This window comes from Helianthus annuus, chromosome 16, assembly GCF_002127325.2.
Source record: "Helianthus annuus cultivar XRQ/B chromosome 16, HanXRQr2.0-SUNRISE, whole genome shotgun sequence".
NCBI lineage: Eukaryota > Viridiplantae > Streptophyta > Magnoliopsida > Asterales > Asteraceae > Helianthus > Helianthus annuus.
The window spans coordinates 5,293,197-5,309,583 of NC_035448.2; the positions used below are offsets into that span (position 1 = coordinate 5,293,197).

At 37.0% G+C, this 16,387-nt stretch overlaps 1 protein-coding gene across 1 annotated transcript; it reads left to right on the plus strand.

The window, feature by feature from the left end:
* The first annotated feature begins 9,040 nt into the window (after positions 1–9,040).
* On the plus strand, positions 9,041–10,625 carry LOC110918868. Its single transcript, XM_022163148.1, has 4 exons — positions 9,041–9,075; positions 9,445–9,614; positions 9,699–10,139; positions 10,228–10,625. The coding sequence occupies exons 1-4, from the start codon at positions 9,041–9,043 to the stop codon at positions 10,623–10,625; spliced, it is 1,044 nt and encodes a 347-aa protein (XP_022018840.1).
* The last annotated feature ends 5,762 nt before the right edge of the window (positions 10,626–16,387 follow it).

Here is a 16,387-nt window from a genome sequence, read left to right on the forward strand (position 1 = left end):
GTAAAGGAATGGTATGCAATAAGGGAATATTTACAAACAATATTTTTGTGAGCTTGTGCAAGAGGATAATATCAGTTTTTGAGACAAATCACCAACACCTTTAAGCTTAATTTCATTTTAAGTTCTAAACAATTCACTTAGATTGTCAGTATACCGGTCCACTTTAAATTTTCACACAAAGTTCAACTGTTTCGAGATACGAGATTAATGTCTTAAGCACTTAAACTTAATCGCGTATCCCACCACTTGAATATACTCCTGTATCCAGATCCCAATATTCAGTCTTACAGGTGAGTATACCTAGATGATATCTGTAAGGGGTTAGATGCGAAACCGTGAGAGCTCAGGTCAGAACTTTCGTTCAGCAGAGAGATGACGGTTCGACTTTTGGTGTGTCCCCTTTAGAGGATCTTTTCTTCAACAACACATGATTAGCATTTTTCAATGTTTCATCATTTTTTGTACTGAAGGCTGTGCTATATTTCAAGCATTTTGCAAAGTATTATACGGGGACTAGGCCATTGCTTCCGCAAAATCAGAAGTCCCGGGATAACACCCCAGATATCACTGGGTATAAAGACCTAGTATCTCAGAAAGAGGGACCTTTCAAACAAGATTTCGGGGGTTACCCATATATTCAAGAAATGTTTCCCCACGATATAAGCAAGTTTGAATTTAGGTTTATATCTCGTCACGGTCTACTAAATGTGTAAAAACCTACTGGCATATCCGCAGTGAGATTGTTTATCACATTTTTAACTTTCTAATTCTTTAGCGTGCTGTGATAGTCCACTGATGTACTATCATTTCCTCTTTTATACAACAAAACTCATTTTTGATTTTATCATGTTTTTGGATTTTTTCAAATTTTCAAATGTTTTTAGATTTTCTGAAATTTTTACTCCCCCTAAAATGCAAACACATTATAAGAAAATTAAAAACAAACTGTACAATAAACGTGACAACTGATATCGAATCGCCTCAATTCGCCATCCACTAGGCATAAACAATCAGAACTCCCCCTCTCAAAAAACTATTTTTCCCATTATGATTTCAAAACACTTAAGTTTGTTTTAATCAAAATGGTTTTTTCTGGAAAATAAGTTTAGTTGATTTTACCATTTGTAGGTTCAGGGTAGACTTCCTCACTTTGTTCATCTTTAACCACTTGTAGGTAATCAAGTACAATTTAATGTCCCTGATTTACCACTTTCAACTATGCACAATCAAACCTCTATACCATTTGTAAAACAAAATCACTTTTCGTGAATTTCTCAAGAAATATGCCGATTCCTGCTCCACGCTTACCAACCTGGGAGCTCCGGCAAGTCAGGTGTTTAATCAAAGAAAATATCCACCCAAGCCTGACCAGCCTTGGGTGTTACCGAGTCATCAACACTCAGTTTCTTACCTCCCATTTTCTTCTCATAGAACTCTTTAACCCCTTTGACTTTTCGATCAATCATTTTTCCAAAGATGTGTTTCACTTTGGGGTTAAAGGCCTTTTCAACATCAAAAACCTTTTTGTTAGAATAAATTGGTTTGAAATTTCAACTTTACCAATTTTCTTCTTAAAATTTTCAGCCCGAAGTGGTGGAAAATTCTCATCATCCACAGTCGGAACTGATTTTTCACCATTTTTCTCAACCTGTGGCTCCTCTGATTTTGTGGAATCAGATTCATCACCAGAAGATAGCTCCTCTGATTTTGACTTATCAGAATCATCGCTAGAACTATTACCAGACTTCGTAACAACCCATTTCTGGTTGTCATATTTAGCTCTTTTCTTGTAAAACCTGTTTGAACATTCACCAATTTCAAATTTCAAATTTTTGAATAATTTGGTTCTATCTATTGGTGGTTCAAACTCAATCACTTTCTCTTTTAGTTTAGAAACTCCCTGTTTGAATTGATTTGTCTGAAAACAGTTCATGGCAATATGACCACTTTTTCCACACTTGAAACAGGTTCGAGTTTTCTTCTTCTGATCAACAGTCTTCATTTCTTTTTGCTTCTTTGCAAGGAACTCTCTGTTTGACTGCTTTCTGAATAACTTTTCTTTCTCTTCTTCAGAAGATGTACCTGAAACAAATGTCATCTTTGATTTAAAATCTCGAACATATTTTTCATTTTTCTGTTTTTCTGTTGGAGTAAAACCAAGTCCTTTCTTTTTGAAATTACCGTTATGGTTTGGTTTCTTTTGAAAACCAGAACCAGAACTGTAACCCTTTATCTTGTTTAATCTTTGTTGAACTCTTGAGGTGTATTTTTTAGGTTTATCAGTAAGATTTATATCTTTTATTTCAGAAATATTGATTTATGTTAGTTTGAAAACCTGTCTTATTATCTCAGTTTTGATACCTCTTATTGGAAATTCCTCATCAGAATATAATTTGTCAGAACCATTCAAAGTATATGCCACTTTAAATGTTTCATCATCCAAATTAGATTTTGATAACAGGAATTCTTTATCATAAACTCTTTTGCCCTGTTTTTCATTTTGACCCGGATTGCTGGACTCAGACTTTGACTCCGACATAGACTCCGACTTTGATTCCTCAGTTTCATCGTTATCTAACACATGATCCACCACTTTCTTCATCAATTGAGATTGTTGATCAGTGTCAGACGATGTAAACGTGACATCAATACTTTCTGGCAAATTGGCCGAGGACTCTAACTCCCACTGTAAGTTTGTAGCCTTTTGAACTCTTTCAGAATTTGGATTTCTGGGTAAATATCCATTTTCCAGCGGGGGTGGACACTTGTTATAACTGACACCTTGTTTCTTACCAGAATTCTTCTTGTCAGTTTTTTTCTTTGTGTCATTCTTCTTTTCGTTCTTTTTCTCTAGAATCTTTTCTTCAGTTTGTTTTTCTGTCACTTCATCCTCTTCAAATGCCTTCATGCCTTCAACAGTTGGATAAATCCTGTCAATGACATAAGAAGTACATGAGTAACTTTTCAACAAACGATTTACCCTTTCAGTTTCAATTCTTTGAGCCTCTAATTTTTGTTCTAGAGCAGCACACTTCTCAATGTAGTTGTTCACAACTTTCTGTTTGATCATGAATGCTCCTTGAAGTGTCTTCATTGTTGTTGCCTGTTCTTCACTTGTATCATTATACATATTCATTGCTTTGTTCAACACATCATAAGATTCCTTTAACCTGTTCATGTTGTTGATCAACTCACTATTTTTCTTTTTTATAATCACACAGGTTTCGCAATTCACGGGAATCTCTCTGGCATCAACCTCTTCACTAATCTTGAACTTTGGAACTTCTTTCACTTTTCTTCTGACCACCGGAACATCTTCATCATCACTGCTGACCAGTGTTTTGATCTTTTTCTTTTTCTGTTTAGCTTTTTCATCTTCACTATCACTTTCAGCCAGCATTTTCAAATGATCTCTCATTCTTTTTGCATAATATTCAGTGTCATCATCACTATCTTCTTTAATTCAAGCAACAAAAGCTGTGTGAACTGGAGCTTTGTTAGGATCATAATCATCCCAATTGAAATTTTCCCAGCTAAAACCTTCAGGTAACTTTTCATCATCTTGGTCTATCACACATGCTTTACCATCTGCTGGTATATATTTGTCCCAATTGAATCATGTTGATGACTTCTTTTCATCTTGATTCACCATACAAGCTCTCTTTGAAGATTCTTAATCATATTCCTTCCATGTGCAGTTTGTGCCTGCTGCTGAGTTGGTTGTTGAGCAACTTGATGGTAGATGGCCTTCCGGTAGTAATCATTGTTGTTAAACGAATTTTGAGCTCCACTTGCCTCGCGATTGGTGCACTCCCTCTTGAAGTGCCTTTTTTCCCTGCAACGAAAACAAGTGACTTTAGATTTGTCAAAACCTAAAGTAGAAACATTAGCCTCACGGAGATCATCTCTCCCTGTGATCTGCTTGAATTTCTCAGCTCTCCTCAACACACTAGCCAAACACCATTTTATATCCATTAGCTCCATCTCCTCAGCATCGATCTGATCGTAATCCTCCTTAGTCAGCATTGGATTCCCGATCCGACCTGCAACAAAACTACCATATGATTCTAAAACAGTTCCCAACAAAGACTTGTGGCTTTTAGCAATTTCTTCTGTGTAATCTTGATCATTCTCAAGATTCAAAACAATGTTGCACTGTAATTTTCTGCCATTCTTTGTTGTTGCCAAATTCGGATCAAATGATGGAAATGAAGAAAAACTCGTTTTGCTGCTTGATCCTTTAGATGAACCACTAGATGAACCCTTTGCATTAAATGCAGTTTCAACTTTCGGTGACAAGTTTGTCTTTTCATTCAATCCTGCTTTGTAGTACAAACTGATGTCTTGTTCACCATGAAACACTTTCATTCTTGAAATCTTTATCTGTTCCATTTCCTGAGCTTCAATCTTCTCAATGAATTTGCTAAGTGTCAGATTGCTAAAACCTTTCTTGTTCCTTAGCATCATCAAGTATGTGCCCCAAGTTTCGTGTGCCAACGCATCAGCCAGTTTTTCAATTAACTCTTCATTGTCTTTGTTGATGCTCACTCTCCTCATGTTTACCAACAAATTGCAGTACCTTTCAATAATCTGCTTTGTGCTCTCATTTTTCAAACCTCGAAATAGATCAAACTCTTTTTCCAAAAGTGATTTTTTGTTCTTTATCATTTCTTGACTACCAACAAACTTTGATCTTAAAGCTTTCCAGATTGAATAAGCACTACCATTGTGTTGCAGCAAGACCAAAATGTCTTCTTTCACAGCTTGTTGTAGCAGACTTAGCATCATTTTTTCATTCTTATATTTCTTTTTACCATCCGCACTCATATCCTTGATAGCAATCTCCTCTTCATCGTCATTTGTCGGTCTAACGTATTTTGTTTCAACGCATTCCCAAGCATCTAAATAGTTAGCTTGTACCTAGCTCTCAAAACATCCTTCCCAACCCTTATACTCCTCGATGTTCATGAGCTTAGGCGGTTTTTGCATAGTCTCCGTTTCATTTTCCAACATTGTGTTCTGTGCAAGAGTGATCGGGGTAACCGGGGTAGCAAATGCGTTATAAAATTCCTCGTCCATGTTTCGGATTTCAAGAAATTCTCAAAACTGTCTTTCAAGCGAAATTACTTGTTCAAGCGAGATAACAAGTTCAAGCGAGATTACTCTTTGAAGCGGAATCTCTGATTCAAGCGAAATCAACAACAGTTTTCAAGCGGAATACTGTTCAAGCGGAATCAACAAGACTTTTCAAGCGAAATAATGATTTCAAGCGAAATCAAACCAAAATCTCAAGCGAAATACTAGATTCAAGCGGAATCAACAGAACTTTCAAGCGGAATATGGTTTTCAAGCGGAATCAACAGACTAATTCCGTTTGAAGAGCTGCTGATGTCATCATCTCGCGCTGGTTTTTCAAGCGGAATTACAAATTTTACTTGTTTTAGATCGAATTAAAGTCCAACTTTCACAAGGATTAGTTAAAACACTATTCCGAGTATGATGTGTAAAAATCAGAACATTTTGACCGTGAAAAGTTATAAATTTTGAAAAAGAAGGTGTAGATATCAGAATTTGCAGCTGAATTGGTAAGAACTCTTCTTCCTGAGCTCTGATACCACTTGTAGGATCGTTTTCAGACCCGAACGAGTCGATCAAAAGAGTTTTTCTCAATACGAAAGGCGGAAACAGACGTATCGAGGTCAATTCAGCTAGATATACACTTTAACTGTCGATATTATTGATATAATGACGTTTTACAGCGAGACGACACTTCGGCAGCACTTCGTTGCTCAGACCGGAAACTTCTATCTGATTTCGCTTGGAATGGCCTATATATAGGCGTTGTGATTCCTCTTGAAAATGATCATGTTCATTTCAAGCGGAATTAACATGAATGATTCAAGCAAAATCAGTTAGTTAACTCAAGCGGAATTAGAATCATTTTGATTTCGCTTGAAATGACCTGGTTTCATTTCAAGCGGAATTACCTCTAACTGACACTTTCTTGTTTTCGTGCCCTGATCTAACTAGTTCTATACAAGACTCGATACAAGACGAAGTCGACAGATGCATGCACCAACACCAACAATAAACCCTCACACCCACTCGTATCCTTTCCTCCATCACGTGTGAAGTTTTTCACGGGATCCTTCCATCACTCGTTAACATTTGTTGGTGGCGGTGGAAAACTTCAAACTCCACGCGTGAAATATGCCCCATCATCAAGAAAAAGCCAACACCCCCAGTCCCCCTAAGGAAATGGTTTAACATGTTAACACATAACTCATTTAATGCACTTTGACATTGAGTTTTTTTTTTCTAAAAAAGAAAATAATAATTAATTCAATCTCTTAACATTGGGCTAATATGTTAACACATAACTCATTTATTGCACTTTAACACAAGGAGGGAGTGGTTTGCAATGTTAGTTAATATGCCATGTCATGTGTATGTTAATTTAGGTCTATTTGTTTATGTGACTATGTGTGTATGTTTACATGTGTTGATCATTTATGTTTGTTTGTGTTCGTTTACATATTCCTTCAAATTATTTATTAGCTATTAAGAACACTAATTGGCCCATAAACTGCAATCAAGTTTTTGAACCAACGTTTGTTCATTTATATTCGTTTAAAATATTAACGAACGCACACAAACATATTCATTTTCTTAACAAATGGATATGAACAAGGTAATCCGTTTGTTTAAATGTATTCATATTCGTTCGTTTGTATGATTAAAGTTAAGCAAATGAATACAAGCAAGCCCCATTTCTATGTAATAGATACAAAATAGCAACATAAATTAATATGTGCAGTCTGTGTAAATTGTCATATCCCTTGTATTAGTCTTGTAACTTTGGTATATTATATAAACTATTGACTCCACCAATATTCAAAAGTAGATTCGTATTTATCACACTGTATTTTAGATTTCTTTACAGGCCTAAAGTTCACTTTGCTTTACCATTGTGTGAATATCATAGGTCATTTGAATAGGGTGAGGGTATTGATACATCCCTACTTTTAAAGTGCACATCCCCCCCCCCCCAGAGGTGGTGTATAGGGCAATAAGGGGAGTATAGAGTGTGAAAGCAATTAATGTGTCAGAAAAAGGGTTTTGATAAGCCTCTCATTGCCCTATGAGAGGCGTATAAGGTTGTGGTAGTTTGAGCATTAAACCCTATACGCCTCTCATTGAGCAATGAGAGGCTTATCGGCACGACTTTTGATGAATTTAAGGTATAATTACTGACATGAAGGGGAGTTCAGTCTGAAAAAGCGTGAAGGTGACCCATATTACCCTTATCAACCTATACGACCCTTATCGACCAAAAATGTTTTTTTACCCAAGTATACGGTATTTATTTGATTCAAAATTTTTCAAAATCACAAAATACCGATGAAATGATGAAAATTCTTAAATAAAAACATTCCTTCAGACCGTGAAGCATAAAGATGTCGTTTTGGGACATTGGTAATTTTTTTGGTGAAGATTCGAACCAGTCGTACGTCTCCCAAAGCGTTTGGTTATCCGGCATTAATCGACGTGAGGAGGAGGTTGTGTCCGTGCCTCGTTGTGATGACAGGGGTGTGCGTCCCGTGTTACCTGACTTGAACCCGGTGTTTGTAGATGAGGGGGAACCATCTTACATTGCCCAAAGTTATCCGCGACACGAATACAACACTTACCATTCCTATACGGAAAACCAACACAAGTTAGAGTATGAGGAAGGTGCTAAGGAGTTTGAGGAAAATGATAACGAAGTCGAAGAAGGTGCTAACGACTTTGAGGAAAATGATAACGAAGTCGAGGATTGTGCTAAGGACTTTGAGGAAAATGATAACGAAATCGAGGAAGGTGTAATGCACTTTGAGGAGGGGTTTGATGAAGACGAACCTGCTAACGAGGAAGGTGTTGACGACGACGAACGTGCTAACGAGGAAGGTGCTAATGACGAGAAAAAAACAAAAAAGGTATGACATAACCGTCAATTACGTGTTATTCATGTTATATAATGTTGATATAATTTTAGAGTGAAATAAATGATTTTGTATACGTGTTATTCGTTATATATAATTTTTATTAGGTAGTCAATTACGGGTTATATAATGTTGATATAATTTTAGAGTGAAGAAAATGATTTTGTATACATGTTATTCGTTATATATAATTTTTATTAAGTAGGAGAAATCTAGAAAATGTTTGACCCGACCCGACCTTAACACGAACCCGACCCGAAAATTGTGTCATGCATATTAACCCGATTTCGTTATCATTTTGGTGAAATATTATATATGTTCTGGTGATATTTTGTTAAAAATAGATTACTTAGGCTTGTAAATGAACCGAACGAACATGAACGAGGCATGTATACTGATTAAAAGTAGAAAATGTATGACACGAAATTTCATACAAACCCAAAAGTGTGTCATACATATTAACCCGAACCCGATGTTCAACCTGAATTTTTTTATTGTTTTTTCGACAAAGTAATATATTAATTTCATTTATGTGGATTTCTAATGAACCTCTTTTTTTTGAGGTATATGGGTCACTTGAAGAATTGAAGAATTGGGTATACAAAAGAGGAGTTGCGAAAGGTTACGTCATTGTGACCCAACGAACGATAACAAAAGGCGAAGGTTCGTCAGTAAGGACAGTGAAGATATGGTTGCAATGCGATCATGACGGCGAACCCAAAAGTAAGGCAACAGTTCGGCATTCCGGTTGCAAAAAGGTTGGCTGTCCTTTTAGTCTGATAGGGAAACTAGACTCAAGCAGTGGTAATTGGAGTCTTGTGGAGAAGAAAAACATTCACAACCATGAGCCTGCTGAATTTCTCGAGGGCCACGCATTTGCTAGAAGCCTGACCCCGGACGAAGAATCACTGGTGGAGAAACTTTATCTGCAAAATATGGAGCCTACAAATATACATTTAACCATAAGAAAACAAAACCCACATAGCATGTGCAATCTACAAGACATACAAAACATGATTAAAAAGATTAAACTCAAAATGTACGGCGATTGAAGTCCAATGCAGATATTGAAGAGCATGTTGCAAGAAGAAAGGTACGTTTATTTCACCAGGGTGAATCCATCCACAAACGCGGTCGAGGATGTTTTTTCGTTCCTCCGGACTCGTACAACATGTGGCGTGCATTCCCACATGTGTTGATGATTGATGCTACCTACAAGACGAATGAGTATAAGCTTCCGTTTATTCAAGTTGTGGGTGTGACATCGACACACAAGTCTTTTTGTGTGGCTCATGCGTTTGTCTCTAAAGAAAAAAAAAGATAACTTCTTATGGGTCTTGGAGAAGCTCAAAGAATTGTTGGTAGATTGTATGGAGCCACGTGTAATTGTGACAGATAGGGATCAAGCTTTGATGAATGCTTGCGATAAAGTATTTCCAAAAGCTTCCAAATTGCTATGTAGGTGGCATATCTCACAGAATATTCTAAAACACCATCGGGCAGAATTTACAGATGAAGACTGGAAAATATTCAAGCTTTCTTGGTCTCGACTGTGTAGTTCTCCCACTCCGACGCTATACAATTATAACTTTGAGCAACTTTTCACGCGACTGACTGACGACAGACGATCAGGTACATATTATATTAGTTTAGATACATTCATCCATACATATATACATACAAACATTACAAATCATTGTATTTAATTTTTTTCAGATGTTCTGGATTATTTGTATGATGTGTGGCTGAAAGATTATAAAGAAAAGTTCGTTTCAGCTTGGACTAACACAGTCCCCAATTTTGGTCAACATACAACCAACAGAGTTGAAAGCCAGCATTCTAAGTTTAAGAGATACATTAAAGGGCCAAACAACTCGCTCCATAAACTTGTGTGGCTTGTTGGCAAAGTTGTACAGTCACAAAAGATACAAATAAAACTTAGTTTTCAGGAGAGCGGGTCCGTGCAAATGGGGGACCACAGATTTCCGTTTTTTGACAACCTGCGCGGTAATGTTTCCCAAAAAGCCTTGGAGTTGTTGGTTGTTGAGAGGAAAAAACTACATGCATTGAGGGTAGGAGGGGGGACTTGTGGCCACCAGCTTTCTACAGGTTGTGGGTTGCCATGTGCTTGTCAGATGGAGTGGTGGGAAAGTACAGGTAACAAAACAACTAAAACATATGCTTCGATCCATAGAATATAATCATCATTAGACTTATTGTTTTAACAATGATTATTGAAAAACAGGTTGCAAAATTCCACTTGCCGTGATAGACAAATTCTGGACAAAACTTGATTTTTCGACAGAAAAACTTAATCAAGACGATTGTAATATTCAGGCGGAAATGGATAGACTCACACAACAACTACAGGCGCAGCCACCTCTAGTGGTAAAAAGTATGTTGTCGAAGATGAAAGCGGTGTTGAATCCAAGTATGACTGACCATCAACCGCCTGAGGTACAACAAGATACCTGGCGCCGCCCAACTACGAAAGCAAAACAACAAAAGAATGAAGACATTGCGAGACGTAAAGATAAACAACCCGAATCACAGGGGAATGACTACACTCAAAAGCCAAATGTGCAACGTAGTCGTTCAAAGAAAAGCAAAGAAGAAAAAAAATACACTTCCGATTATAGATAAAGACTTTCCACCGTTGGCCGGGCACAGGTATACACGTACATACATACTTGTTTTTAGAATTCTTTTTCAATTTTTTATTTTTTAATATGTCACACCCCGATATTTCCACGTATTACCGGTGGGTGGGGAGTATCGTGACGTAGTTGATATCATCATAGACAATTAATCACAGTTTAATGCACGGCGGAAGTCTAAAAATAATATAATACAAACCGAATTGAAAGTATAATAAAATATTACACAACGGTTGTAAGTGGATCCACAGCGGATCTAAAACAAAAGTAAATATTGTTTAACAGACTTTAAGTATTGAGAGTTTGCAAGACTCTTTAACTAATACTCAGGAGCTTCCAGCCCATTTCGTGTAGTACCTGCATTTAATCTTTTTGAAAAATACGTCAGTTTACACTGGCAAATACAATTAACTGACTCTTTTGAAAACATTTAAGAAAATTGATTTAAATGCACAAGGCACAAATATTCTTTTATAACTTGGGACAATTATGTAGAATAATCTTGTATACAGACCTATATGTTTGCCGTCCGTTCAGGGCCCGGTTAGAAGAGCCGGGACAAGATTAATAGACACACCACTAGTATAGGCCCACAAGAAGTTTCCTCATGAGTGAGATACCGTTTTACATACGCAACTGTCAGGTGTATGCCTACACCCCATGCTTAAGTCATGGCCATTTCTAATGAATGAGCCGAGGATATCTAGGACACGGTCATTAACCCCCAAAGGCTTTGTATCAAACAAAACATATTAAAACGAGTTATTTCAATGATTTAACCACTAACCAGTTAAATATTCAATACTCGACCAAGCGGTAATAATTTACCGTATCCCAAGCCTGTATATGAGAAAATAAGTTAAAAGTATTTACCTGAGCTAAAATGTAATTTATACTCAGTCGTATATCTAATCAGCAAGTGCAGGGAGCTTTTACTGGGCTCCTAATCGAGAACGAAGGTTTTAATAACCTATTAGATTCCTAACGGGTCTTATCTAAGTTGTAACTTTGACCGGTTAGTTTTAAGGAAAAGTTTACGGTTCAAAAAGCAAGATTAAGCGAAGACCGGATTAGAATGTGATTTAGACCCAACAAGTATGAAGACTTGTATAAAATGGGTATACTAAATACATTCTGGATTTTGAAGTCAACATGATAAGGTTTGACCCGTTTTGGCTAATTTATGTAAACTAGTTACATAAACCGTGCCGAACGCGTATATGCATAACGGGTAACCGAATGAGTCATGAACAAGTTCCATAAGTTATTATGCTTAAAATATGTTGTGATATCAGTAGGATATCTTCCACTATGCCCAAAACGAATTTAAAACCACTTTAAGCCCCGTAAGGGTATTTTGGTCATTTTAAAGTTTATAAAAGAGGTTAAATAGCAAACTGAGGTTCTGGTTTAAAATATTCAGTAAAAATATTTATTTTATCAAGTTACATCAGTAAGATATCATACATATGTGAGGTTTAACTTTTATGGCAAAACTATGCACCGTAGGGGCATTTTGGTCATTTCACATATGCTTTTAAGGTCAAATTTGGAAATTTGAGTTCAAGACTTATACTTACCGTTAAAGTATAGAAATTTATTTTTAAAATCAGGAGGTAACAAGTCTTAGGCGTTAAATATGGTTTTAACCATATTATACGCCTAATAAGCGTAAAAGTCGGTAATTGACGGTATTCAAGATGTTTATAAAATTCTGAAGTTTTGATTAGTTTTAAATGCTTAAAATATTTTATTTAACATATGATATCAGTAGGAAAATGTTTGATATGCAAATCATACGTTAAACTCATTTGATTAACAAAAAGGACATTACCGTCATTTACCGAATTTATGCTAGAACTCTATGTTATGGTCAGTATAAAATTTGACAAAAATTTCCAAAAATCCCTAAATATTATATCATAACAATGGGTAGCAAGTTTTGTGTCAAAAATTGGGTTTAAATATGATTTATGCCAAAAATGTCATTTAATTAACAAAAAGTTTTTGTTTTACGATATCTTGCATAACTTTTATTTCGGACCAGAAACTGATGTCAAATTTTTAGTGCATACTTATATATCAGTAATAAAGCTTTTTATCCTCTCACATTTTCAAAATTCTCGTTTTTTTAATCTTAAGGGCAAAATGGTCAACTTTTAAGCATTTAACGAAAACATGTAAATGATTCAGATTTCTAAGGGACCATGTAGTATGACCTCAGAGGGTTATACTAACATATAATATGGTCACAAAGGAACCCTAAGGCATGACTAAACTAAGCTAATACGGGTCAGAACTGAAAGTTAAAGCAAAAGTCTACTTTTGCGACTTTCGGTTGCGAACCGAGCCTAAACTCAGAATTTTCGGGTTGAACATGCCTAGACATGTTCAATTAATATTTACCAAGTTATTAAAGTGACAAAACTGATTTTATAACTTCCACATTGTTAGTTATGAATTATTTTATAAAAACTGACCCGATTGACTTTTATTTTAATTATTTTAACCCGACAATTAACTAAGTAAACGTGATAATTAGAAGGTGCCCTTTTGAGGGTTTAACACCTACATAATTACCAGCACATTGCCATTTTTAAAACGAATAATGGCTGGACCGTTAGTGATTAATCACAAAGTCAAAGTATAATTACGATATCTTTGACTTTCGATCTTTACACTAATGAAAACTTAATTACAGAGGCTAAGAACACTTACAATGGTCCTTAGCACGAAACTTTTAACTAAGAGAGCTTCCTTCTAAGTCAGGATGCTCTAGAGAAGTTTGCAAGTTGAAAACTTGAAGTGTGCAAGTTCAAGAGCTCAAAACATGGCCCTTTATATACGGTTTTGAGAGTTCTAGGATCAATGCAGGTGTCCCCCAGGTGAAATCTGATGCATACAGGTGTCCTAGAGGTTTTACAATACCATCAACATGCTGCTGATTCGAGAAAATGGGTGTAGAAAATGACAACCCGCAGCTGTCCATTTCTACTGCCCAGATACAGTCCTTACGGACCGTAAGCCTTAGCCCTTAGGATCCGTAGCCGCTATTCAAATTATATCGCCCAATTAAGCCACCTTACAGACCGTAAGGTGGACGCTTTGCGGTTCGTAAGCCTATAATCAGAAGACAAAAAATTTGAGAACTTTTATATTTGACCATGCAACTTTCATAACTCGAATATATGGTCACTTTCAGCAGGAGGGGTCCACATGATCAGGTCTGCATTGTTCTTGGAAGTAATGCCATGCATTGTAATGTTTTGGGGTCTATGAAAAGGTCACCCGAATGAAGATTTGTCATGTTTACACCTTTGACCCCTTATTCTTGAAAATTGAATTATTAATCACAAGGTTGAACCAGAACTTTAATAAATCATTACCTGAAAATTGAATTATTAATCACAAGGTTTCTCCAACTTCCGCCCAACAAACTGGCGTTCTACACTTTCTTCCATACAAAGCTTCAAAAGGTGCTGCTTGAATGCTGGAATTGTAACTATTATTATATGAAAATTCAATCAAAGGAAGATGGTCATCCCAACTTCCACCCAAGTCAATAACACATGCCCTGAGCATGTCTTCAAGCGTTTGAATCGTACGCTCGCTTTGCCCATCCGTCTGAGGATGATAAGCAGTGCTGAAATTTAAACGAGTGCCTAGAGATTGCTGAATGCTTTTCCAAAAATGAGATGTGTATCTAGTATCCCTATCAGAGATAATAGATAATAGATATTGGCACTCCGTGGAGAGATACTATCTCATCCACGTACAACTGAGCTAGCTTATCGGAGCTGTGCATTTCTTTAATAGGCAAGAAGTGAGCTGACTTGGTCAGCCTGTCGACTATAACCCAAATCGTATCGTTCCCGTGCTTCGTCCTTGGTAACTTAGTGATAAAATCCATAGTTACCATTTCCCACTTCCAAGTGGGAAGTTCAGGCTGTTGTAGTAAACCTGACGGCTTTTGATGCTCGGCTTTAACCTGTGCACACGTCAGACATTTAGCCACATAAGTGGCTATAGATTTCTTCAAACCTATCCACCAATAATTTGCCTTTAAATCTTAGTACATCTTATTACTGCCAGGATGGACTGAATATTTTGAACTATGAGATTCCTGTAGGATCACATCTCTAAGTCCTCCATGGATTGGAACCCATATTCTACCATTTAATCTAAGGATTCCATCCTTGCCATAAGACAATTGATCAGCAGTTACGCCTAACTTTTCATTCGGAAATTAGTTTCCAAAACAGCTTCCTTCTGAGCAGCTAACAACCTTTCGTTCAAGCTGTTCCTTAACTCGATGCTTTTAGCGTTGATTCTTATTGGTTTAATCCTTTCCTTTCTGCTCAAGGCATCAGCAACAACATTTGCTATGCCTGAATGGTAGCGAATTTTGGAATCATAATCATTCAAAGTCTCCATCCAACGACGCTGTCTCATGTTAAGATCTTTCTGATTAAACAAGTGTTGAAGGCTTTTATGGTCTGAATAAATCACACACTTAGTTCCATATAAATAATGCCTCCAAAGTTTCAGTGCAAATACAATGGCACCAAGTTCCAAATCATGGGTGGTGTAGTTCTTTTCGTGCACCTTTAATTGACGTGAAGCATAGGCAATTACTTTGCCTTTCTACATGAGTACACAACCCATACCGGTGTGCGATGCGTCGCAGTACACAACAAACTCTTCAATCCCTTCTGGCAATGTCAACACAGGAGCATTGCTTAATTTCTGCTTGAGGATCTCAAAAGATTCTTGTTTCTTGGGACTCCAGTCAAACTTGACATTCTTGCGAGTTAACGAAGTCAAAGGTGCAGCAATCCTTGAAAAGTTTTCAATGAAACGTCTGTAGTATCCTGCTAGACCCAAGAAGCTGCGTATCTCTGTAGGTGTTTTTGGTGGTTGCCAATTCATAATTGCTTCAATTTTAGCGGGATCCACCTGGATACCACGCTCACTTACTACATGTCCATGAAATTGGACTTCACGGAGCCAGAATTCACATTTAGAGAACTTCCCGTAGAGCTTCTCTTGTTTCAGAAGATTAAGAATACACCGGAGATGCTTTTCATGTTCAGCTTGATTCTTGGAATAAATAAGTAGGTCATTGATGAAGACAATGACAAACTTGTCTAGATATGGCTTGCAAACGCGATTCATGAGATCCATAAATACTGCAGGTGCATTAGTGAGCCCGAGGGGACGAGCTAGGTCGAATAAAACCCTTTTCTAATAAATCATCTAGCTGCGTTCTTAATTCCTTCATTTTAGTCGGTGCCAACCGATAAGGTGCTCTTGCAACTGGTGCTGCTCCAGGAATGATATCGATCCTGAATTCCACTTGCCTGTCTGGAGGTAAACCAGGTAATTCTTCAGGGAACACATCTGAATATCTTCAATCTTGGGCTTTGGCTCATCTATTGTAACCTGTGCCATGTAAATGACATATCCTTTCTTCAAACACTTTGATGCCTTAAGCATAGACACTTGCTTAGGCAATCCATGCTGCGTATCCCCTTGAATAGTAAGTGGCTCACCATAAGGAGTTTTGATGACCACCTGCTTCTTATCACATACAATTTGGGCTTGGTTTAAAGATAACCAATCCATGCCTATCACTATATCGAATCCTACCAATTTTAACGGAAGGAAAGACAGCGGAAAAGAGTGATTCCTAATGGATATGAAACATCCATCTAAAATTGTTGAAGCAGCCTCTATGGTACCATCGGC